The sequence below is a fragment of the Neofelis nebulosa genome, chromosome 4 (assembly GCF_028018385.1).
Source record: "Neofelis nebulosa isolate mNeoNeb1 chromosome 4, mNeoNeb1.pri, whole genome shotgun sequence".
Taxonomy (NCBI): domain Eukaryota; kingdom Metazoa; phylum Chordata; class Mammalia; order Carnivora; family Felidae; genus Neofelis; species Neofelis nebulosa.
Window position 1 is genome coordinate 157,606,221 of NC_080785.1, and position 24,666 is coordinate 157,630,886.

At 48.1% G+C, this 24,666-nt stretch overlaps 1 protein-coding gene across 4 annotated transcripts in view; it reads right to left on the reverse strand.

The window, feature by feature from the left end:
• NWD1 (NACHT and WD repeat domain containing 1) overlaps positions 1 to 24,666 on the reverse strand; it is a 74,611-nt gene that overhangs the window by 24,028 nt on the left and 25,917 nt on the right. For all 4 annotated transcript variants that reach the window (XM_058727556.1, XM_058727554.1, XM_058727555.1 and 1 more), the window contains 7 exons: positions 21,397 to 21,600; positions 19,652 to 19,811; positions 18,910 to 19,027; positions 18,077 to 18,235; positions 14,252 to 14,449; positions 11,078 to 11,200; positions 3,059 to 3,267 (listed from right to left, as the gene is read on the reverse strand). In XM_058727556.1, coding sequence (XP_058583539.1) covers positions 3,059 to 3,267; positions 11,078 to 11,200; positions 14,252 to 14,449; positions 18,077 to 18,235; positions 18,910 to 19,027; positions 19,652 to 19,811; positions 21,397 to 21,600 — 1,171 coding nt within the window. The remainder of the gene's footprint in view (positions 1 to 3,058; positions 3,268 to 11,077; positions 11,201 to 14,251; positions 14,450 to 18,076; positions 18,236 to 18,909; positions 19,028 to 19,651; positions 19,812 to 21,396; positions 21,601 to 24,666) is intronic.

Genomic DNA, 24,666 nt, shown 5'->3' on the forward strand with positions numbered 1-24,666 from the left:
TGTTGACATTACAGGAGACTGAACAGAAGGGCATATGGGAACTCTTTCTAATAGCTCTATCACTTTTCCACGAACCTAAAATTTCTCCAAAGTGACAGTCTCAAGAATGAGAGCAAAGTTAGCCACGCCGTATACATTCACATATGTTCACCTCAAGTAATTACTGATCAGAGCAGATTTCATATTTAACCTCACCAGAAAAAGTACCTTTTTTAATTGACAGTAACCATTTAAATAGTAAACATCTGCCCATTAATTCTCCTTTTGGGGCTTACTCTAAAAAAAATTTTTTTAACGTTTATTTATTCTCGAGAGAGTGCGAGCAGGGGAGGGGCAGAGAGGGAGACACAAAATTGGAGACACAAAATTGGACAGCTCCAGGCTCTGAGCTGTCAGCACAGAGCCCAACTCGGGGCTGGAATTCACGAACCGTGACATCATGACCTGAGCCGAAGTCAGATGCTTAACTGACTGAGCCACCCAGGCGCCCCTGGGGTTTACTCTAAAGAAATATGGAGAGATACAAAGATCTATGTAGAAGGAAAGTTGCCTCAGTTATTTGAAGGTGCAAATAACTGGAAACAACTTATCTGTCCAGCAGTAAGGGATCACGTACATACCTACCATGGAGTCATGCAAGGCAATCTTAGGAAGTCACTAAGCATGCTGTTTTTGAAGAATGCTTAAGGTCATGGACAAATAAAATCGATTTCTAAAACTGCGTCTATAGCTTCATATATGTTTTTATCCCCATTTTGTGTTATACATACATGCACATGTGTGTGTGTATGAAACCCACATAAAATAAGACCCTGTAAAATGTTAACAGCATTTGTCTTAGGGATTGTTTATTATCATTTCTTATTTCTTTACTGTATTTTCCTGACTTCTGCTGATAACCAAATGATTTCTTTAATCAGTTTTGCAATCAATCAACACCTCTCTAATATTTAAGCCTGCACCGTCAGTAAAAATACAAGGCAAGCTGCATGTGACTTTAAATGTTTTATCAATCACTTTAGAAAAAGTAAGAAGAAGGGTGCCTGTGTGGCTCAGTCTCGGGTCATGATCTCACAGTTCGTGAGTTCGAGCCCCACATCCGGCTCTCTGCTGACAGCGGGGAGCCTGCTTCAGATCCTCTGTCTTCCTCTCTCTGTCCCTCCTCGACTTGTGCGCCCGGGCGACTGCTTGCTCTCTCTCTCTCTCTCTCTCTCTCTCAAAAATAAAATAAACATTAAAAAAAAAAGTAAGAAAGGGGCGCCTGGGTGGCTCAGTCGGTTAAGCGGCCGACTTTGGCTCAGGTCATGATTTCACGGTCCGTGAGTTCGAGCCCCGCGTCGGGCTCTGTGCTGACAGTTCAGAGCCTGGAGCCTGTTTCAGATTCTGTGTCTCCCTCTCTCTGACCCTCCCCCGTTCATGCTCTGTCTCTATCTGTCTCAAAAATAAATAAACGTTAAAAAAATTAAAAAAAAAAGTAAGAAAAACAAGGGAGAGCAATTTAAATAATACATTGTACTTAACCCATATGTCCAAATGTTATCATTTCAACATGTAATCAATATAAAATTATCATTGAAATATGTTACATCATTTTTATGATACTAGGGTCTTGAAATCCAGTGTGTTTTAAACTTAGGGCACATCTCAATCCAGAATAAGCACATTTCAAGCGTTCAGTAGCCACGTCTGGGTGGTGATGCCCCACACTGGACAGCGTAGTTTATAAGCTACCGATATTGCTTACATGAACAACTTCCATTTACTAATAAAATATAATAATTAACAGCTACTAATTATTTGGTGCTTACTATGTACCAAGCACTATGCCACATGTTTTAGTCATTATCTCATCTAGTAGATGAAGCAGAGCGGTAAGGTAATGTATCAAGATCACTCAGCTTGCAAAGAAGTCACCTGGGAATTAGCTAGAGATTTTTTATCCCAAGCCTTTAGTTGCTAAGCTTTCACTCACTATTCTTCTGTGTCTCTATTCATAAAACAATCAGATCATAGGGTTATAGGTGATATAAAAGAATAACACAGCAGAATACACATTGTTTTCAGTTGCAGGTGGGACATTTACCAGAAAAAGATCATAAAATGAATCTCAAATGAAAGGATTCATCATACAAATGAAATTAAATTAGGGAGAAAAAAAAGGTAAGCTATCTGGGAATCTTTCAAATATCTGGAAATGAATAGCATACTTCTTTTTTTTTTTTTTTAATAATTGTTTTAACATTGGGGTGCCTGGGTGGCTCAGTCAGTTGGGTGTTCGACTTTGGCTCAGGTCATGATCTCCTGATTCATGGGTTTGAGCCCCGCATCGGGCTCTGTGCTGACGGTCCAGAGTCTGGAGCCTGCTACGGATTCTGTGTCTCCCTCTCTGCCCTCCCTGATTGTGCTTTCTCTCTCTCTCTCTCTCTCGAAAATAATTAAACATTAAAAACAAATTTAAAAACAAATTTTTTTAACGTTTATTCATTCTTGAGAGATAGACAGCATGAGCTGGGGAGGAGCTGAGAGAGAGAGAGGGAGACACAGAATCCGAAGCAGGCTCCAGGTTCTGAACTGTCAGCATAGACCCTGATGCAGGGCTCAGACCCACAAACCGTGAGATCATGACTTGAGCCTAAGCCAGACACTTAACTGAATGAGCCACCCGGGGGCCCCAAATACCACACCTCTAAATAACCCATGGAATAAAGAACAAATCAAAAGGGAAATCCAAATGTATTTTAAACTGAATGCAAATGGTAATATGATGTATCAAGGTTTGTGGGATTCAAGTAAAGCTGTACTCAGAGGGAAATTCGTAGTACTAAAAATGACCAAGTTAAAAAAGATTAAAGGTCTCAATTCTTCAGGGTCAGATAGAACTATTGAAATCATCTAATCCAACTGAAGTTTGAAACCCCTGATAGCATCCTATCAAGTGGTTGTGTACCCCTGTTTACACCCACCCCCTATCAGGGAGCCCCTCCTTATAGAAACAGCATATACTGTCTTGGAAAGCTCTGGTCTCTTTCCTTTGCAAACAGGGGCAGGTGTTTGTTACCTTTGAGCCAGATGCCAAATACACAACCTTCTTCGTTTCATCCAAGTGAAGACTCCAGGTCTCAGGTTGCATGGGATCCTTTGAGCCTCCATCCCAAATGGTGAATTTCTCCTGGCCAGTCAGTAGATTCCACAAGCGCAGTGTATGGTCCTTTGAGGCAGAGAGGGCAAGTGTCCCTTTGGCAAACACCTTCACATACCTCACCTCTCCTGCAGTAGACCAGGGTCGGGGAGAATACATTAGCTGAAAACATTTTGACCTTCCAACTACCAAAATGCCCGTTGGTTTGGAAATTCCCTGGCTTACCAAAGAAAAGATGATGGCTTCAAACATAGCCAAATTACAAGTGACAGAATGTGGCAAAACCAAATTAAGAGTTGCAACAATTGATATTACAAGCAATCATACGCCAATAAAATGGGCAATCTGGGAGAAATGGACAAATTCCTAGAAACATATCAACTACTAAAACTGAAACAGGCAGAAATAGAAAATTTGAACAGACCCATAACCAGTAAAAAAATTGAATTAGTAATCAAAAATCTCCCAAAAACCAGAGTCCAGGGCCAGATGGCTTTCCAGGGGAATTCTACCAAACATTTAAAGAAGAGTTAACACCTAATCTTTTGAAGTTGTTCCAAAATATAGAAATGGAAGGAAAACGTCCAAACTCTATGAAGCCAGCGCTACCTTGATTCCAAAACCAGACAGAGACCCCACTAAAAAGGAAAACTATAGACCAATTTCCCTGATGAACATGGATGTAAAAATCCTCAACAAGATACTAGCCAACCGGATCCAACAATACATTAAAAGAATTATGCACCACGACCAAGTGGGATTTATACCTGGGATGCAAGGCTGGTTCAATATCCGCAAAACAATTAACGTGACTCATCACATCAATAAAAGAAAGGACAAGAACCATATGATCCTCTCAATAGATGCAGAGAAAGCATTTGACCAAATACAGCATTCTTTCTTGATAAAAACCCTCAAGAAAGTAGGAACAGAAGGATCATATCTCAAGATCATAAAAGCCGTATATGAAAGACCCAACACTAATATCATCCTAAATGGGGAAAAACTGAGAGCTTTCCCCCTAAGGTCAGGGACATGACGGGGATATCCACTCTCACCACTGCTATCCAACATAGTATTGGAAGTCTTAGCCTCAGCAATCAGACAACACAAAGAAATAAAAGGCATCCAGATCGGCCAGAAGGAGGTCAAACTTTCACTCTTCGCAGATGACATGCTACTCTATATGGAAAACCCAAAAGATTCCACCAAAAAACTACTAGAACTGATCCAGGAATACAGCAAAGTCTCTCATCAACCTTCTGTTGAATATTTCCAATGAGTAAGAGTCTTGAACTGGAGGATGTGAGCATTTCTATGGTGGATAAAGGGTATGTGGGACTTTTCTGCACTATTGTAGCAACTTCTTATGAGTCTAGAATTATTTCAAAATAAAATGCTCAGAAAAAAAGGGAAAAAGGAAAAATGTGCATACAATTTGACTCAGAAATCCCACTTTTAAGAATGTGTCTTACAGAGGGGCGCCTGGGTGGCTCAGTCGGTTGAGCATCTGATTTCGGCTCGGGTCATGATCTCTCGGCTCATGAGTTTGAGACCCCCGTTGGGTTCTGTGCTGACAGCTTGGAGACTGGAGCCTGCTTCAGATTCTGTGTCTCCCTCTCTCTCTGCCCCTCCCCTGCTCGTGCTCTGTCTCTCTCTCTCTCTCTCTCTCTCAAAAATAAATAAACATTAAAAAAATTTTAAAAAAAGAATGTGTCCGGGGCGCCTGGGTGGCGCAGTCGGTTAAGCGTCCGACTTCAGCCAGGTCACGATCTCACGGTCCGTGAGTTCGAGCCCCGCGTCAGGCTCTGGGCTGATGGCTCGGAGCCTGGAGCCTGTTTCCGATTCTGTGTCTCCCTCTCTCTCTGCCCCTCCCCCGTTCATGCTCTGTCTCTCTCTGTCCCAAAAATAAAAATAATAAAAAAATGTTGAAAAAAAAAATAAAAAAAGAATGTGTCCAATAGAAATAATAGCATAAGTGTGTGAAGATGTCAGACGTTAATTGCAGCATTGTCTTATAAAAAGAAAATCGCAAACAACCTGTTTATGAAAAGGGAGTTGTTAAAGAGTATGGTGTATCTTTATAAAGAATATTACAAAGCCATTAAAAATAATAAGATAGATGTATATATACACCTAACTATAATAAATTATTACAACAGCCAATACTTACTGAGGGCTTTCTATGTGCCAAGCATAGTGGTTAGTAGTTTCCATGCATTAAACTCCTTTAATCTCATAAAAATTGTGCGAGGTACTATTATTATCCCATTGCATAGATATGGAAACTGAGGCACAGCTGAGTATAGTAACTTATCCCAAACCACATGATTAATAAGTCGTGGAGCCAGGACTCCAGCCCAGAACTCAAGCTCTCAACCTCTACATGATATATTCTACAATATATTGTGACAAAAGCAAGTTACAGCCCAGTGTATAAAATAGTACCATCTGCTTTTGACAAAAACTCAAAGTACATGAACTTATACAGAGCTACATCTGCATAAGCCTAGAAAAAAATTAGTTCTGGCATTTAATAAACTCTGACTACCAATCAGTTCCATGGAGACTGAAGGGTGGGAGAGACTAAAGGGAGTTTTATCTCTTTATAATTCAAAGGACAGTAGGACAGTGGGTAATTTTGATTTGTTGTGGTTTGGGTATTTTTCAACCAAAAGTTTTATAAATAGTAACGTGTTGCAAAATATCTCCGTATGTGGAACACTATGTCACAGTAAAAGTGAATTAGAGACATACACACAATGTGGAAAGAGGCAAAATACGTGATGTTAACTGAAAAAACCAAAAGGTTATGCAAGCAAAGGCTTAGATGGCTATATATAAAACTGTATATATGTGTGTATTATCCGAACACCTGCTGGGGGAAGGGACTAGAACAACAATATGCTGATAAATGATGAACAACAGACTCTCCAGAGGGGTTGGGGGAAGCCCTGACTTGTGGCATTTTGTCAATTTCCTTGGTGTAACTATTTCCGCCCGTGGTTGATTTCAAGCCACTAACATGACTCCTCATTGAATATAAGGTTGTGAAGAGAGTTCAGTAGCAGCCCATTTCCACCTTGCGGGTATGGTAGTCAAGCACACGGGTAATAAAGTGCAGTATAATACTTTGAAAGTAGTAAGTTTTGGGGCGTCTGGGTGGCTCAGTCGGTTAAAGTTAAGCATCTGATTCATGATTTCCGCTCAGGTCATGATCTCGCCGCTCTTGAATTCAAGCCCCAGGTTGGGCTCTGCACTCTCAGCTCAGGATTCTCTCTTCTTGGGATTCTCTCTCTCCACCTCTCTCTCTGCCCCTCCCCTGCTGGAGCTTGTTCACGCTCGCTCTCTCTCTCTCAAAATAAATAAACACACAAAAAAGAAAGTGATGAGTTTTGGATATGTATTACCTTGTTTGAATGGAATTGACTTAACTGCAAGCTTCTAAAATTTCATATTTGATAATGCCTGTGATCACTGCCTCACCACATTCCTGAGAACTTCACAATCAGGTCTCTTGCAAACACCAGGGCAAACCACGTCCAGCTTGCTAGCATGTGATGGGAAATTTTCACTCTCCTTATTACATATGCCTGTAACGCTTTCCGTTTTGTTAGTAAACTGATTGCTGAGTTTTCCTAATTACAAATAATAAGACTTTGATGACTTAAAAAAATTTGTGTGTGTGTGTGTTTACTTATTTTGAGAGAGAAAGAGTATGAGTGGGGGAGGGGCAGAGAGAGAGGGAGACACAGAATCGGAAACAAGCTCCAGGCTCTGAACTGTTGGCACAGAGCCCGATGCGGGGCTTGAACTCACAAACTGTGAGATCATGACCTGAGCTGAAGTCGGACACTTAACCGACTGAGCTACCCAGGTGCCCCGTTGATGACTTTTTAAAAAATGAATCAAGGTCCATGGGTAAATGGGTTCAGGTCCTGGACAGGTGGCCCACGCACACAAAAATACAAATATCGGATAGACCTATGTGAAACTAGCCATCCTGATGATAATAAAATGAATGGAATCTGACAGATACTCTATCAGTACCCACGTCATTCCCAGCTCTTGGGAAAAAAGAAAAGAATATGTTGAGGACGTCTGATGCTGGCAGCTTTGGGGTCGGGGGAGGGGCAGTGTATTCTGCTACATACACACTTCTCAAAACCCATAGAAATGCTCACATCCTCCAGTTCAAGACTCCTACTCACTGGAAATATTCAACAGAAGGAAAAAAATGTTGATGAGAGTAAAAAGAGGTTCATCACAGTAGAATCCATAATAGCAGAACACTAGAAATAGCCTAAATAACAAAAACTTTAAAAAATGAATGAAATAAAAATAAACTTAAAAAACTTTTTAAGGTTTTAATTTTTATGTTGAGAGAGAAAGAGAGACAGTGAGCAGGGGAGGGGCAGAGAGAGAGAGAGAGAGAGAGAGACAGAATCCTCAGCAGGCTCCAGGCTGTGAGCTGTCAGCACAGAGCCTGACGCAGGGGTCTTGAACGTACAAGCTGTGAGATCATGACCTAAGCCAAAGTCGGACGCTTATCCGACTGAGCCACCCAGGCGCCCCGAAATAAAATAAATTTTAAAAAAATCATTTAATGGGAATGCAAGCTGGTGCAGCCACTCTGGAAAACAGTATGGAGGTTTCTCAAAAAATTAAAAATAGAACTACTCTACGACCCAGCAATTGTACCACTAGGCATTTATCCACGGGATGCAGGTGTGCTGTTTCAAGGGACACATGCACCCCCATGTTTATAGCAGCACTATTGACAATTGCCGAAGTATGGAAAGAGCCCAAATGTCCATCGATGGATGAACAGATAAAGAAGATGTGGTATACATATACAATGGAATATTACTCGACAAGGAAAAAGAATGAAATCTTGCCATTTGCAACTACATGGATGGAACTGGAGGGTATTATGCTGAGTGAAATTAGTCAGAGAAAGACAAAAATCATATGATTTCACTCATGTGAGGACTTTAAGAGACAAAACGGATGAACATAAGAGAAGGGAAACAAAAATAATATAAAAACAGGGAGGGGGACAAAACAGAAGAGACTCATAAATATGGAGAACAAACTGAGGGTTACAGGAGGGGTTGTGGGAGGGGGGATGGGCTAAATGGGTAAGGGGCACTAAGGAATCTACTCCTGAAATCATTGTTGCACTATATGCTAACTAATTTGGATGTCAATTTATAAAAATAAGGGGCGCTTGGGTGGCTCAGTCAGTTGAGCGTCCGACTTCGGCTCAGGTCATGATCTCGGGGTCCGTGAGTTCAAGCCCCGCATCAGGCTCTGTGCGGACAGCTCAGATCCTGGAGCCTGTTTCAGATTCTGTGTCTTCCTCTCTCTCTTCCCCTCCCCCGCTCATGCCCTGTCTCTCACTCTGTCAAAAATAAATGAACATTAGGGGCGCCTGGGTGGCGCAGTCGGTTAAGCGTCCGACTTCAGCCAGGTCACGATCTCGCGGTCCGTGAGTTCGAGCCCCGCGTCGGGCTCTGGGCTGATGGCCCAGAGCCTGGAGCCTGCTTCCAATTCTGTGTCTCCCTCTCTCTCTGCTCCTCCCCCGTTCATGCTCTGTCTCTCTCTCTCTGTCTCAAAAATAAATAAACGTTAAAAAAAAAAATAAAAAATAAATAAATAAATGAACATTAAAAAAATAATAAAATAATAATACAAAACAAGTTAAAATAAAAACATTTTAAAAAATCATTTAAGGGGCGCCTGGGTGGCGCAGTCGGTTAAGCGTCCGACTTCAGCCAGGTCACGATCTCGCGGTCCGTGAGTTCGAGCCTCGCGTCAGGCTCTGGGCTGATGGCTCGGAGCCTGGAGCCTGTTTCCGATTCTGTGTCTCCCTCTCTCTCTGCCCCTCCCCTGTTCATGCTCTGTCTCTCTCTGTCCCAAAAATAAATAAAAAATGTTGAAAAAAAAAATTAAAAAAAAAATCATTTAATACATTCTGGAACATGATCTGTTGAGAAGAATGAAATATTTTGCTGCATTTAAACATGATAAATGTGACACTGGATGGATCACAACAGCAAGATTCCTAACAGCCTCAAGTTGGAAACAATGTAAATGCCCTCCGACTGATACGGATACTGTTCCTTCCACATCGTACGTAATACGGATACTGTTCCTTCCACGATACTGTTCCTTCCACATCGAATGTCCCGCACCAGAAAGTTGATAGATCCAGGAAGCACATGGGTGGTTGCCATGGGGCTGGGCGTGAGAGTGGAGATGTACTCCACAGAGGGCGGGCCGCGCAGAGAGGACTCCTTGGGGTGATAGAAAGTTCTAGCATTAGGGTGATGGTTGTACAACTCAGTAAATCTAAAAATCATTGCATTACACTTAAAACAGGTGAAATGGTATGTCAATTACACCTCAATAAAGTTGTTTTTTAAAAAAAGATTCGATGGAAATAAAAGATTGGTTATGGCAAAATGTTGAGAAAAAATTATAAAACTGTACATACTTAAATTGCAGTGACATATATTTTTTATATGAGAGAGAGAGAGAGAGAGAGAGAGAGAGAGAGTGAGTGCAAGTGAAGGAGGGGCAGAGAGAGAAAGAGAATCTTAAGCAGGTTCCATGCTCAATGCAGAGCCTGACTCGGGGCTTGATCCCACGACCCTCGGATCATGACCTGAGTCCAAATCAAGAGTCGGTTGCTCAACAGACTGAGCCACCCAGAAGCTCCATAATGATAAAATAGTTTTTTAACATCTTTATTGAGATATAATTCATGGGCATGAAATTCCCCCACCCCATGTATGACGGTACAATTCGTTGGTCTTTGTGTGGTCACAGAGCTGTGACACCATCACCACAGTCTACAATAAGAGTGTTTTCAAAACCTCAAAAAGCTGGCATTCCCTCCCCCTTTCTCTCCTTGTCGTTTCAACCGTTTGGAGGTGTGTAATTCATTGGCATCTAACACATTCGCAATGCTGTGCAACCGTCACCCCTATCTGATTCCGGAACATTTCCATCACCCCCAAAAGGAACCCCTGTCCTCATGAGCAATCACTTCCCATTCCTCCCTCGCCAACCAGCAACAACTAATCTGTTTTGTGTCTCTCTAGATCTGCCTGTTCTGGACATTTTGTATAAACAAATCATACTGACTGTAGGCTTTTGTGACTGGCTTCTTTGATTTGCTATAATGTCTCAAGCTCCAGCCTCATGGCGACCTTGCTGTTCTATAAACACACCAGCCTCCCTCCCCTGTCCCTGCCCTTTGCACACTTCTTTCTTCACACCCTTTGTGTCTTGGCCGAAGCATCCCCAGCTGGGAGAAATGCTTTACCTAACTGTCCTAAGTCGGTCACTTGGACTGCTGCTCAGACATCTTGTTGCCCTGATTACCATGCATAACTACATTTCGCCTTCCCAAATGCCTGAGTCTGACTTGGGCCAGTGTTAAGGTAAGGTGAGCGAGGCACTCATCTTGGGTGCCAAATGTAAGGAGGTGCCAAATTACTGAGCTTCCGTTTTGTCCTTGGCTCCCATATGGCTTGGCACAGTGCTCTTGCCAATCCTGTCTTTAAGACAGCTTGATATTTATTCATGGTGGATTTTTTTTTTGCATTAATTTTTATTTTTAAAAATATTCCATTGAAATCTTATTTATCTTAAAAAAATTTTGTTTTATCCTTATTTATTTTTGAGAGAGAGAGAGAGAGACAGAGCGTGAGCAGGGGAGGGGCTGAGAGAGAGGGAGACACAGAATCTGAAGCAGGCTCCAGGCTCTGAGCCATCAGCACAGAGCCCAAGGCGGGGCTCGAACCCACGAACCGGGAGATCATGACCTGAGCCGAAGTTGGATGTTCAAACCAACTGAGCCACACAGGCGCCCCGAAACCTTATCTATCTTGATGACGAAGTTGACAAAGCCCACTTTCCAGGCCTCACCTGTGTGTCCCATGTGCATATGGATCACCTGATGTTCTTCCGTGTCCCACACAGCCACGGTGCCATCATGGGTGCCAACAACCAGCAGCCTCTCTTCCACGCTCCACGCCATGGCCGTGATGCCTGCAGCCACACAGAGACAACAGCGAGCGACCACGTCAGCTCCCGTGTCTGAGCGCTCAGCCATGGGGCCCTCTAATGGGCCCCCGCTTTACAGATAGGGAAACTGAGGCACAGATTCAGCCCCTTGTCCAGAGCCACACACCTAGAAAGTTCCAGCACTGTCAGACGCCAGATTCAGATCTCGATTGCAATGCTCATGTTGCTCTTAGGGACGACGCTAGGTTGTAAGTGTCTCCCAAGCTCAGCGGTTCTCACGCAGGGGCGATTCCTTTCCCGGCTCAGTGCCTCAGTTTCCCATATATAAAATAGGGGAAAGTTGAAATCAGAGCCAGTCCAAGTCTGAGAGGACTGGATTTTGTTCCCACCTCACTGGGACAGGGAGTACGGACATGGGATTTGTTTTCCTTTCCTTTTCTCTTTCCTTTCCTTTTCTTTCTTTCTCTGGTCATTCACTGTGTGACCCTGGAAATGTGAGCTCAAACTTCTCATTTAGCAAATGAAAAAACTGAAGCCCAGAGTGGGTAGAAACTTTCCGAGCTTTGACATAACTAGGGCTCCTACAGAGGCACAGTGGGTCTGGAACACAAAACGTCTCCCCACCCGGGGGGGTGGCAAAAACAAAAACTTCTCTGTGACTGCCACTTCCTAATCAGTCACTGCACTGTGATTTGTCCCCCATAGCCATCCGGTCAGACTTCTTTTTGTAACAAAGCCCACAGCCCACAGGTGTTAGCTGAGTGCGCATTCACCCGGACAAAGGCCATATTTCCCAAGCTCCCTTGCAGCAGAAGATGGCCAAGATCTTACCAAGGAGACACTTCTCACAGACGCGATAAATTCTGCTTCTAGACCACTCCCTCAAAGGGAAGGGGTCTGCCATCCACCTCCCCTTCCCACTTCCTACTGGCCGAAAGGCCATCCTATTGGTCGGGGCTGGAACGGCCACTGCTGAGCCGTCAAATGTTAGTTTCACATTGAAAATGGCAGAGCAACAAGACTGAGTCTAGGTCCCTGATGCGAGAAGAAAGGGAGATGATTCATTTTCAGAAATACCAAATAAAAGCTGTGCTGTCTAATTGACAGTAGTTTTACAACCTATTGGAAATGTGTCCGAACCCCCTCCCCCACAATGGAGTCCCAAACCCTTAGACACTTCACTTCCAGGTTCCTCCTCCCCTCTGAGTTTCGCGGGCTTATTTTTCGCGGGCTTTGCAATGAGCACGCGCCAAAGGACTGAAGTCTCTGTGTCACCTCGGGGAAGGTACATGCGTTCCAATCAGACTTTTGCCTTACATGGACATAGGCGACTACCAGTAAGGCTGCAACCTCTGCAGTACTCAGCCAATGAGGAACCAGGGGAGGGACTTGCCTCTGTAGTGCTCAGCCAGTGAGGAACCAGGGGAGGGACTTGCCTCTGTAGTGCTCAGCCAGTGAGGAACCAGGGGAGGGACTTGCCTCTGTTGTACTCAGCCAGTGAGGAACCCGGGGAGGGACTTGCCTCTGTAGTGCTCAGCCAGTGAGGAACCAGGGGAGGGACTTGCCTCTGTAGTGCTCAGCCAGTGAGGAACCAGGGGAGGGACTTGCCGCTGTAGTGCTCAGCCAGTGAGGAACCAGGGGAGGGACTTGCCGCTGTAGTGCTCAGCCAATGAGGAACCAGGGGAGGGACTTGCAGCTAGGAGATAAATTGCCTGCTGTAACTGCCCCAACTGTGCCTGTCCATCAGACACCTGCCCTTGGTTGCTTAAACCCTAGCTTCCCTGTGCTCTGAGTCCGTGTCCCTCCTTTGACTGGGGCAGTGGGCTTATTTCTAACACCTGACACCTTGGAGACACAGTGTTACCTCTACTTATGCCTGGACTGTTGTGTGGGAGTGGGAGGAAATGAACTGCTTTTTTATTTAAGCTACTGCTATTTTGTCCCTTGTTACAGCCATTTGAACTTGTAACCTAATAAAGATAGGCTTCTCCATTAAATCAGATTCCCTTCTGAACACAGCATTCTAGCAGCTGTCCCTAAATCAGTTCCTCCATGTATGGTACTTCGTCTCTTAGAACTTCTGTTTTGGAAGCACTATGCCTTGGGAGTGTAGCTCTCCCTACAGGGCCATGTGGCACAGAAATGGCCCGACTTGCAATAACTGACATTCGAGCCACAACTTAATTGTATTTGCTGGCCTTTCAATAATGCAAGAAGTTATGCGTGGGCAGATAAAGGGGTGGATGAATGGAGGTAGACTGGGGCATGAGTGGATAGCTAGATGGCTGGCTGGATAAGTGGGTGAGTGGATGGGTGGATGTTAGATGAGTAGATAGATGAATCAACTGATAGATGGGTGGGCGGGTTGATGAATGGCTGGGTGCACAGATGGGTGGTGGGGTGAGTGAGTGAGTGGAAGATGTTCAGAGGGAAATGGAAAGATGAGTGGTGTGGACAGAGGGCTGAAAGATAGCTAATGGATTGACAGGTGGAGGGAAGGAAGAAAGGAAGGAAGGAGGGGAAGGAAGGAAGGAAGGAAGGAAGGAAGGAAGGAAGGAAGGAAGGAAGGAGGGAAGGAAGTGTGGATGGATGGATGGATGGATGGACGGAAGGACAGACAGAAAGAAGGAGGGAAGCAAGGGATAACACATGAATAGAGAGAACTAAGTCCTCTAGTTTCTCTGGCATTTTGGTGTCCGAGGAGAATCCATGAGTTCCACCAGCCTCTCAGGGACCAGTTGGACACAATCCCTAGCTTTTGGACTTACCAGCACGAGCCAGTAAATCCCAGAAACTATCTGTAAGATGGAAACTATCTGTAAGATGGATTCTTAGAGGCAGCCAGCACCTCCTTGCTCTGGGCTCATTAGTGGTATTTACACTAGTAATCTACAGTCCCTGGGGGGCAGAGAGAGTGGAGTCAGCCTGAGACAGCAAAGGCTTGCCCTGATGGCACCCCGGGGGCCTCCCTATACTGACAGAGGAGAGCCCCAGAGAGCAGCCAGAAACACCTGCCGTCCGCTGCCCTCAGGCATGAGGGGGCCTGGCAGGATTTTTGCAGTCCCAGAGACTCACCCTTGTGACAGCCGGTGAGGGTTGCCCGGAGGGGTCCTCCCGGGGGCTGGAGGAATCCCGTGAGGGGTACCAGCACAGGATGTGGGCACATCCGGAACCAGTTCTGGGCCTGTTGGCACAGCTGTCCCACCAGCACCGGATGTGAGGTCATGAAGAAATGGAGTCTGGCCAGGAGTTCTGTATATAGGATGCTCCTCTCTGCAACAAAGGGGACTCACGTTAAGGGGAAGGGCCATCTTCTCCTGCCTCTGTCTCTCTCCCCAAACACTCACCCCTACTTCCAGGGCCCCGGGTGGTTCTTAGCCTGGGTGGGGGTGGGGGCCTTTGGCCTGGACTGGCCTTCCCCCTTTCTCATGCTAATCACCTCCTAATTTTAGCTAAAGGGCCACTTCTTTAAAAAGCCTTTTCCAGCCCAACCCACTAATCCACCTGCCCCACCCCCCAGCTCATCACAGCTACAATTAACCTTTCTTTATGGCCCCGCCTCTCCTCACTACCCTACACCTTGAGTTTCCCGAAACAGGAATGGGGTCTGTCTCGTTCATTGCTCTGTTCTTAGCACCTAGAACATCACAGACACCCAATAAGTTGTAGAGGCCGCTTTTAGGCAGCAAGCTTGAGCAGTGAAATGTAGAGCAAGGCTAAAGGGCCCACAGCCACCATGAAGCTGAATCCAGACAGGCCCATCCAGGCTGCTTCCGTGTGATAAGGACATTTGGGATTGCCTTTCGAGCCCATCTGGATAATCCAGGATAAACTCTCCATCTCAAATTCCTTAATTTAGTCACATCGTTTGCCGCATAAGACAAGAGTCACAGGTTCCAAGGATTAGGAAGCGAATATATCTGTGGAGAGGGCAGTGCTTTCTGCCTATCCCAACAGACATACCGTCATTATTATCCCAAGTTCATAAAGGGGGAAATTGAGGCTCAGAGAGGTTAAGCAACTTGTACAAGGTCACACAGCCAGTAGGAGGTGGGAATCTGACCCAAAAAGTTTTATTCCAACCTTGAGTGAAGACCAGGGACGCTGAAGGCAAGCAGTTCATTGTCTCTGCTGTCGGCTTGCCCAACTGTGGGGTTTGGGGCAATGGTGACAAAGCTTTGTGCCTTGGTTTGCTGGCAGGTGGAATGAGGCAAGGTCAGGACCAGGGTCAAGTGCCCCACTCACCATGGGTGCAAGATGTAAGGTGGCACCCACAAACACAACCATCAAGATAAATACTATTTCCATGCAATATTTTTAAAAAATCAAAATTAATGCCCCCCCAAGCCCATGATGAACAAAATGTCAGCTTTTAAAATAAAAACAGAGTCAGAAACGCCATCGCACCCAATCATCCTGGAGCCTAAGGCAATAGGAGAAATTGGGAATGCTGGCGGGCTTTGGAGGAGGCTCCAAGTCCTGGAATGTGCTGGAGCTCAAGGTTGGCCGGCTGCGCCCTCTGGTGGTGACATTCATTCCTACACCCGCTGGTGCCGGGCCGGCCACAGGTTGTTAATCAAGGATTCCTGCAAAGAACATGCTGTGATTTGGGCTTTTAAATCTTCCCTCAAACTGGGCAGTTGTTCCCAAGGCTGTTTTTCCTGGCAACTCACTCCCTGTGAGGTTTACAACTGGTGAGCAAAAATGCACAAGAAAGGCATAAGCTGATGGTGGGCACCGGCCTCTTCCACTTGGGTGGCATCTTAGACATGCTTTAGTCCAATCCCACATTTTGCAGGAAACTGAGGCTCTGTGCAGAAATGGCTCATCCAAGGCCATTCACATCAACATGGTTGGTGCTGTCATGACAGTAACGGGCCCCTTGGATGGCCCCATGGGGACAGCCGTAGGTAGGAGGGTCGACCAGCATCCCCATTTTGCAGATGGAAAGACTGAGGACAGCAAGGCGGGGTGGGGTGGGGAGCGTCAGGGACTTGCAAGGTCACACCACCAGTAAGTGGCAAGGCCCAGATTTGAATTAACACAGTGGGGCTCAAAATCCGTGTTCTTGGCCAGGACTGGTCTATGTGCTAGGGCTGGCAATTTGGCACACGGGTGATGCAAAAGAAAACCAACAGAAATAATAATTACGAGCCAAGGCAGGGGCGCCTGGGTGGCTCAGTGGGTTGAGCATACGGCTTGATTTCGGCTCAGATCATGACCCCAGAGTCATGTATCGAACCCCATGTCGGGCTCCGTGCTGGGCGTAGAGCCTGCTAGGGGTTCTCTCTCTCCTTCTGCCCCTCCCCACCTCGTGCATGCGTGTCTCTCTCTCTCTCTCCCTAATAAAAATTAAAAAAAACTAAAAAGTGCTGAGACAGATGGAAAAGGGGTGTAGTGGTGAAGAATGCAGGGGCTGGAGGGTGTCCAGGCTCAGTGGGGGCTGGACAGGCTTCTCCCAGGAGGGGCATTTGGTTAAGCTCCAAGGGAGCCACAGAAGGGATGTAGGGACTTAAGCACCTTCATAAAACTCCTTATAAAACCCTCAAATCAAAACCAGGTGGGGATTGTACGATAACAACCACCCAGGCCACCTCACGCTCATCAGGATGACTCTCAGTGTTTTAAAAACCAGAAAATGACGAGGGCTGGTGAGGACAGAAAGAAATCGGAGCCCCCGTGCGCTGCTTGCTGGCGGGAACGTAAAACGGTGCAGCTGCCGTATGGTGGTTTCTCGAAAAAATGAACATCGAATTACGATCTGATCCGACAATTGTACTTCTGGGTGTCTACTCCAGAGAGGTTTTTTAAGCAGGGTCTTGAAAAGATAGTTGTATACCTGTGTTCCCAGCAGCATTCGTCACAACGGGCAATACGTAGAAACGACCCAAGTGTCCATCAGTGGAGGGATGGAGAAACGAAATGAGGTCCATCGGCCCAACGCAATGCTTTCCTGCCTTTTAAAGATGGAGATTCTGACACCTGCTACAACATGGACGAACGCTGAGGAAATCACGCCAAGTGAAAGAAGCCAGACACGGGAGGGCCAAGACTGTCTGAGGCCACTTGGATGAGGTCCCTACGGTAGTCAGATTCACAGAGAGTAGATGATGGGTGCCCGGGGCTGGGGGAAGGGAATGAGGAGTTTGTGTTTGATGGGGACACAGGTTCAGTTTTGCAAGATGAACTGGTTCCGGAGGTGGATAGTGGTGGTGGCTGCCCACCTGTGGGAAAGTGCCTGATGTCACTGAGCCGTGTGCTGAAAACACCGACTTTGATCCCCGGTTAGGCAAAATGTCATCCCCTAGGACAAAAATTGCCCCCTTCTTTCTTTTTTTTTTTTTTTAATTTTTAATGTTTATTTATTTTTTGAGAGAGAGAGAGAGAGTGAGCAGGGGAGGGGCAGAGAGAGAGGGAGACACAGAATCCGAAGCAGGCTCCAGGCTCTGAGCCATCAGCCCAGAGCCCGATGCGGGGCTCAACCCCATGAGCTGTGAGATCATGACCTGAGCCGAAGTCGGACGCTTTACCTACCAAGCCACCCAGGCGCCCCACTCCTTCTTTCTCTTGAGTAGACTTGAGTTACAAAAAGTCATGTTCAACTACTATCACTCTGTTTCAAATGTTACCAATAAAAATTGGGGGAACGTGTTTTCTCTCTTATTATATTAATATTGACATAATTTCCTCGATTTTTGCCTGACATTTTTCCTATCTGGCCCTTTTTCTAGAAAACGCTTCACTCCAAAGCTCTTCCAGCTTCCATTCTAAATTCTAGAAACCCCACAGGTGTAGACAGGAAAAGTGTGCCGGCTAATGAAAATCCAGCTGGGGTCTTGGTGAAGAGAATGATTTTCTAGAACTCAGTGCAGAGTGAAGCCCCCCGCCAGGCCGACTCACCCATGCCTCGGAGCTCCAGGGCCGGGCGGCACAGCTGGAGGGCTTCCCGGACCAGGCCGACCTCCGGACAGTCCAGGTAAGGGGCATACAGGTCAAAGTCGTCCAACAGGCTCTCGATACCTCCAGAGAGGCCACGGCAGGAAATCCAGTTCATGCTGCCTGTGGGCAGGGAGAGGGGAGGGGGTATTGTAGGGGCACACGTTTCCTTCTCGTTCATACTTGGAGGCTGGTCTCACCTCTCCGTTTCTCTGGGGGTTCACGGCCTCGACACTGCTGAGGTTTGGGGCCGCGTCATTCTCTGCGGTGGGGCCGTGCACTGTGCGGGGCCGACCAGCACCCCTGGCCTCCACCCACTGGATGCCATAGCACCTCCCCGGGGGTGATCATCAAAAACACGAACGTTGCCAAAAGTCTCCTGGGTGCAGAATCACCCCCGGTTGAGACTCACGGGGATGAACAGAAGGATAGATAGAGAGACAAATAGGAAGGTGGGTGGGTAGAGGGGTGATAGGTGGCTAAATACAAAGATTATCATATTATATCTGTCATATGATATGATAGACAGACGGACAGACAGGGTCTCATTCTAAGACCACATTTCTCACGTCTGCCCTATCAGCTGGGACTAGATGCCAGTAGCACTCCCTTGCCTGAGCTGTGACAACCAAAACGTCCCCGGACATTGCCACGTGTCCCCTGCTGGTGGCGGGGGCACAGAATGACCCCTGGTGAGAACCACTGTCTTAAGCGGAGTCGAGGATTCTGACGTATGCGGGAGCACAGCGGAAGGTTGGGACCCACTGAGTCCCCTCCGAAACGGGTGCGACCCTCACCCAGAACTTCCTGCTTCAGCGTTTCAAGGCGACCTGAGTGGACCAGGTGATGAGGCATCTCCTTCAGCTTCCGCACATTTGCGACCGTGTCTGAGAACCACAGGGGCTGAGGGGCCACCTGCAGAGGAGGAGGGGGCCGACAACCAGGCCACTATGACCCAAGCTCATTCGTTCGCTCCACAAACATGGGCCAAGCCACGCACAGGTGACACTGGAGGGGACGGGGACACAATTTCAGACAGAGATGTCCCACACCCACCACAGGCAGGGCCAGGGCAGAGGGAGGAACTCGGGGCTCAGGGAATCCAAGGGGCATCGGAGCTGGGCCTCAGAGGTTAAGTAGGAGTCTGTGTGGTGAACCATATCAGAAAACGACGGTGTTCCAGGGCAAGGGGATGGCATGTGCAAAGGCCCAGAGGCGGGAGACGCCAGGAATTCAGGGCCTTTCTCATATGCTCCTGAATATTTTGATTCTTTTTCTCCCCTGCTCTGGAATGTTGGGGCATGGAATGGGGGACATATTCCTCATCTGCTGTTCCCCACCCACCCCCAGTCATGCTCAGAGGCTGAGGGGACATCCCGCCTTTTGTGGGGGAGGGAAAGGAAGAAGGTCAGGATGGTATTCTGGGTGGAAAAGAAGGAAGGAAGGAGCGGGCGGTCCTCGCCAGGCAGCCTTGACCTTGCCTGCACGGCAGGGCAGAGACTGCAGGTAGAGAGCAGGGACCCCAGGCAGACACCTCACCATGCGGTCCAGGTTCAGGGGCTTCCCCACGAGCGGCAGGGTGATGAGCTTCTTGGTGCCCTGGCTCCAGGCCCCTGAGAAGAAGTCAGCCAAGACCCCATGCCTCTTGGCTCTCTCGACCCCGGACAGGTAGCGCTCTTGGACCACCTCGGCCAGCTGCCTGCAGAGAGGGGACACGGGCTCTTGGGCCTGGGCGATTGGTGAGCTGAGAGGGGGGCCACCCGCCTTCCAGGAGGCTGTTCCCAATTGCGGGTCCCTCCTGAGCCCCTGCCGGATGCTCACTGCCTCCACTGACCACCCGTCCCATTGGTTACCTAACATCTATCTATAAATTGGCCCATCTTTCTTCTTTCCCCTGTATTTATTTTTTTTTTAACGTTTATTTATTTTTGGGACAGAGAGAGACAGAGCATGAACGGGGGAGGGGCAGAGAGAGAGGGAGACACAGAATCGGAAACAGGCTCCAGGCTCTGAGCCATCAGCCCAGAGCCCAACGCGGGGCTCAAACTCACGGACCGCGAGATCGTGACCTGAGCTGAAGTTGGACGCTTAACCGACTGAGCCACCCAGGCGCCCCTCTTCTTTCCCCTTTAATAAAGTTACTTGGAAAAGGAACATTTGGGTTTCTCAATAAGTTAAACATAAAACAAGGTACTGTCTGACCCAGCAACTCCACTCCCAGGTGTAGACCAAGAGAATTAAAAAATAGGTGTTCAGGGGCGCCCACGTGGCTCAGTCGGTTAGGTGTCGGGCTCTTGATCTCAGCTCAGGTCTTAATCTCAGGGTCACGAGTTCAAGCCCTGAGCTGGGCCCCACGCTTGGTGTGGAGCCTACTTAAGAACAAAACGAAGCAAAAGCAGGTATTCAAACAAACACCTGTGCACACATGTTCACGGCAGCACCGATCACGGTCCCAAGACGCACAGATAAACAAAATGTGGTCCATCCATGCAACAGGTTATTTTTCAGCCAAGGAATGAAGCCCCGATTCACACTACAACACGGATGAGCCTGCGAACCTTTATGCTGAGGAAAGAAGCCAGACACAAAAGGCTGGGCCTCAGAGGTTAAGTAGGAGTCTGTGTGGTGAACCGTATCAGAAAACGACGGTATTCCAGGGCAAGGGAATGGCATGTGCAAAGGCCCGGTGGGAGGGAGAGGCTAGGAGTTCAGGGCCGTTCTCATATGCTCCTGAATATTGTGTTCTTTTTTCCCCCCACTCTGGAATGTTGGGGGTGGGGGGGCATATTCCTCATCTGCTGTCCTCCCCCACCCCCAGTCATGCTCAGAGGCTGAGGGGACATCTTGCCTTCTGTATACATGTTGCCTGATCCCACGTATATGAAATGTCCAGATCAGGCAAATCCATGGAGACAGAAAGCAGATTAGCAGGTTCTAGGAGCTGGGGGAGTAGGGAGTGACTGCTGATGGGAACGAGGTGTCCTTTGGGGGGGCGGATAGAATTGTTCTGGAACTGTTTAGAGAGGCTGGTTACCCAACATTGTGGATGCACTAAATGTTACTGAATTTGTACCCTTGAAAATGGTGAATTTTGTGTTATGTGACCCGATCCTCAGTTTCAAAAACAACTTAGTTGTGTCCGAGTCGGTGATGTGGAAAGCCTTGGATGCTGCGCTGGTTCGCTGGGACCAGGGTTAGAAGAAGGATCTGGAACAAGGAGGAGCCCGAGGCGCGAGTCCTCGCTCTCGGGCACCCAGAGAGCACTACCGCCACGCTGGACCCACCTGTGGGCAATGGCCAGGAGCGTGAAGCCGTCCACGGGCCGCCGGGCCAAGCAGTGGTCCAGATCCCGGCGAAGCCTCACCCAGAGCAGCGGTGGAAAACGCAGCAGCTCCTTGCTGGGCGGGGTCCAGTCTCGGTAGACCACCTGCAGGGCCTCGTCATCCAAGGACAGGACGTCCTTCAGCTCTGCCTCTGAGAGCCCATGCCTGCGGGGAGGAGGGACGGGCACTGGATCACGCTGTCTCCTGCGGCTGGGGGACACAGCAGCCCAGAGCGGGAGAGAGACGTGGCCAGCTGTCTGCACAACATCCTGCCCGCCCCCAAAAGGTTCGCTCTGAGGGACAGCATTTGGACGATGCCTAACAGGTACCGGTGCCCGGGTACAGCCGTCCCCATCGCAGAAGACCTTCCTGACCTTTCCTTCTGCACACACACCTGACAGAGCCACGGACCAGGCTCTCCCCAGCCTCAGATGACAGTCAGGCAGCGAGACGGCAGGTGATTTAGAAAAGCAACGCAGGCACCACATGTGCCCACGCCAGCCCTGCCTGTGTTTCCTGGCCCGAGAAAGGACAGAGCGAGAGGAAGGAAGCGGCCCTAAAGGGGGTGGGTGATGAAGTTGTGGTGCTGGACCCGAAGGACTTCCCGACGCCTGAGAGCATCAGGCCGGAAGAGCTGGAGACTGGCCTGCACGCTTCTTCTGGGAGGGCAACAGGGTTCCCCTTAGAGCAAGAGAAAGAGGCAGGCTGGCTTCTGGGTGCACCTTGTGGGGTACACACACCTCGTGTGTGAGTGCGGGTTTAGTTCTCTGATGTGGATCAGAAATCTTCCTGGCTCTCTCTCTTTTTTTTTTTTTAATTTTTGTAATGTTTATTTTTATTTTTGAGAGAGAGAGACAGAGCACGAGTGGGGGAGGGACAGAGAGAGAGAGAGAGACAGACAGAGACAGAATCGGAAGCAGGCTCCAGGCTCTGAGCTGTCAGCACAGAGCCCGACGCGGGGCTCGAACTCACAGACCGCGAGATCATCACCTGAGCCGAAGTCGCATGCTCAACCGACTGAGCCACCCAGGCGCCCCAAAGCCTTCCTTTCGATCAGAACACCTGCCACATTCTTCATATGTATAGACACCTGCTCACGTAGCGTTCTCTAGTATACGACAAGGTGAGGCGTCCCCTGGGCTCTCTTCTGCGAGCACGATCATCTTTGACGATCACAGCTGTAATGTCCCTGGGGCTCGACTCCACACTCCCCCTGCAGGTGAAGCCATGCCACCCCCCCCCCCCCCCAACCTGCTTTCTTCCCTTGACAGTTTTCTCCAAACCAGAATTCCGGGGAACCACACCCGGGGTGGGGGGGGAGGGGCCGTCCGCTTGATAGCACCCCTCCCGTGGCTCCTCCTGAAAACCCCCTCCTTCAGGGTAGAAGCTTCTTTCCCATTCTTTGACACACCCTCAGTACAAATCAAGCTTGGGTCCCCACCTTTCAGGCTCGAGTTGGATGGCTCGTCTTCTCATTCCCAGAGCCAGGTGGGAAATAACAGGAAAAGAGCACAGAGAGGTTGGGTAACACCGATTGCCAGGAAGAGAATAGCCCAACCCATGTCACATGAAACAGAGCAGTAAGTGGGGTCTGGGAGCAGGCGGGTCCCTCTGAGAAGGTGCCATTGGAGCTGGGGTCGGGTGGCAGGGAAGGGGCCGGCGTGAGATCTGGGGCAGGGGTGGGTGGAAGGCAGCCAGATCCAGCAGGCCTTGGCAAGGAGTTTGGATACTTTCCTCAAAGCCAGGGGAAGTCCTTGGAAGAGTTAATCGGGGCAGAAACGGAATCAGATTTATGGTTTTCAAATCTCACTCCAGACAGGTGTTCAAACCACAACTTGCACACGCTTGTTCAGATCAGCCTGGTTCGCGACAGCCAGAAGGCGGAAACGGTCCAGATATCCTTGAACGGACGAGCGGATGAACAAGATGTGGTTGCTGTGGACGGGGGATGTGTCTCTAGGGCAAATCCATATGTTGAGGTCCTAATCCCCCAAGGCGATGGGATTAGGGAGCAGGGCATTTGGGAGGTGATTGGGTCATGAATGTGGAACCCCATGAACGGGGTTAATGCTCCCGAGAGCTCCCTTATCCCTTGCCATGTGAGGACACAGCCAGAAGATGAACCAGGGAGAGAGCTCTCAGCAGACACCGTACCTGCCAGCACCTTAACCTTGGACTCTCCAGCCTCCAGAACTGTGAGAAATAAATTTAGAAGCCCCCCCCCCAACTCTAGGGGTGCCTGGGTGGCTCAGTCAGTTGAGCGTTTGACCCTTGACTTCTTTGGTTTTTAGAGGATCTTGAGGTTTGTGGGCTCGAGCCCCGCATCGGGCTCTGTGCAGATAGCATGGAGCCTGCTTGGGATTCTCTCTCCTCCCCCTCCTCAAAAATAAATAAACATTAAAAAAGCAGCCTCCCAGGGGCGCCTGGGTGGCGCAGTCGGTCAAGCGTCCGACTTCAGCCAGGTCACGATCTCGCGGTCCGTGAGTTCGAGCCCCGCGTCAGGCTCTGGGCTGATGGCTCGGAGCCTGGAGCCTGTTTCCGATTCTGTGTCTCCCTCTCTCTCTGCCCCTCCCCCGTTCATGCTCTGTCTCTCTCTGTCCCAAAAATAAATAAAAACGTTGAAAAAAAAAAAAAAAAAAGCAGCCTCCCATTCTATGGTATTTTTTGTTACAGCAACCCTGAGACAGGGTTGTCTCCACGCAATAGAATATTCTTTGGCCACGTGAAGAAACAGAGCCCTGCACGTGCTACAGCACAGATGAACTTTGGAAACAGAACCCTAAGGGAAAGAAATCGGTCACAAAAAACCACCTATCTTATGATCGCGTCTCCTTGAAACGTCAGAGGAAGATGGGTAGATGGAGGAGATTTGTTTTTAAGTTTGTTTATTTTGAGAGAGAGAGAGAGAGAGAGAACAAGTGGGGGAGGGGCAGAGAGAGGGAGAGCGAGAATCCCAAGCAGGCTCCACAGAGCTTGACGAGGGGCTCCAACTCACAAACCTCGAGATCATGACCTGAGCCCAAACCAACGAAATCAAGAGTCGGATGCTTAGCTGACTGAGCCACTCAGGTGCTCTGAGAGGAGTTTATATATATGCACATACATATATATAGAAAAAGAGAATGAGAGATGATAGATAGATAGATAGATAGATAGATAGGAAGATAGATAGGTGGCTGGAGGGGAGCCTGGGTGGCTCAGTCGGTTGAGCATCTGACTATTGATTTCAGC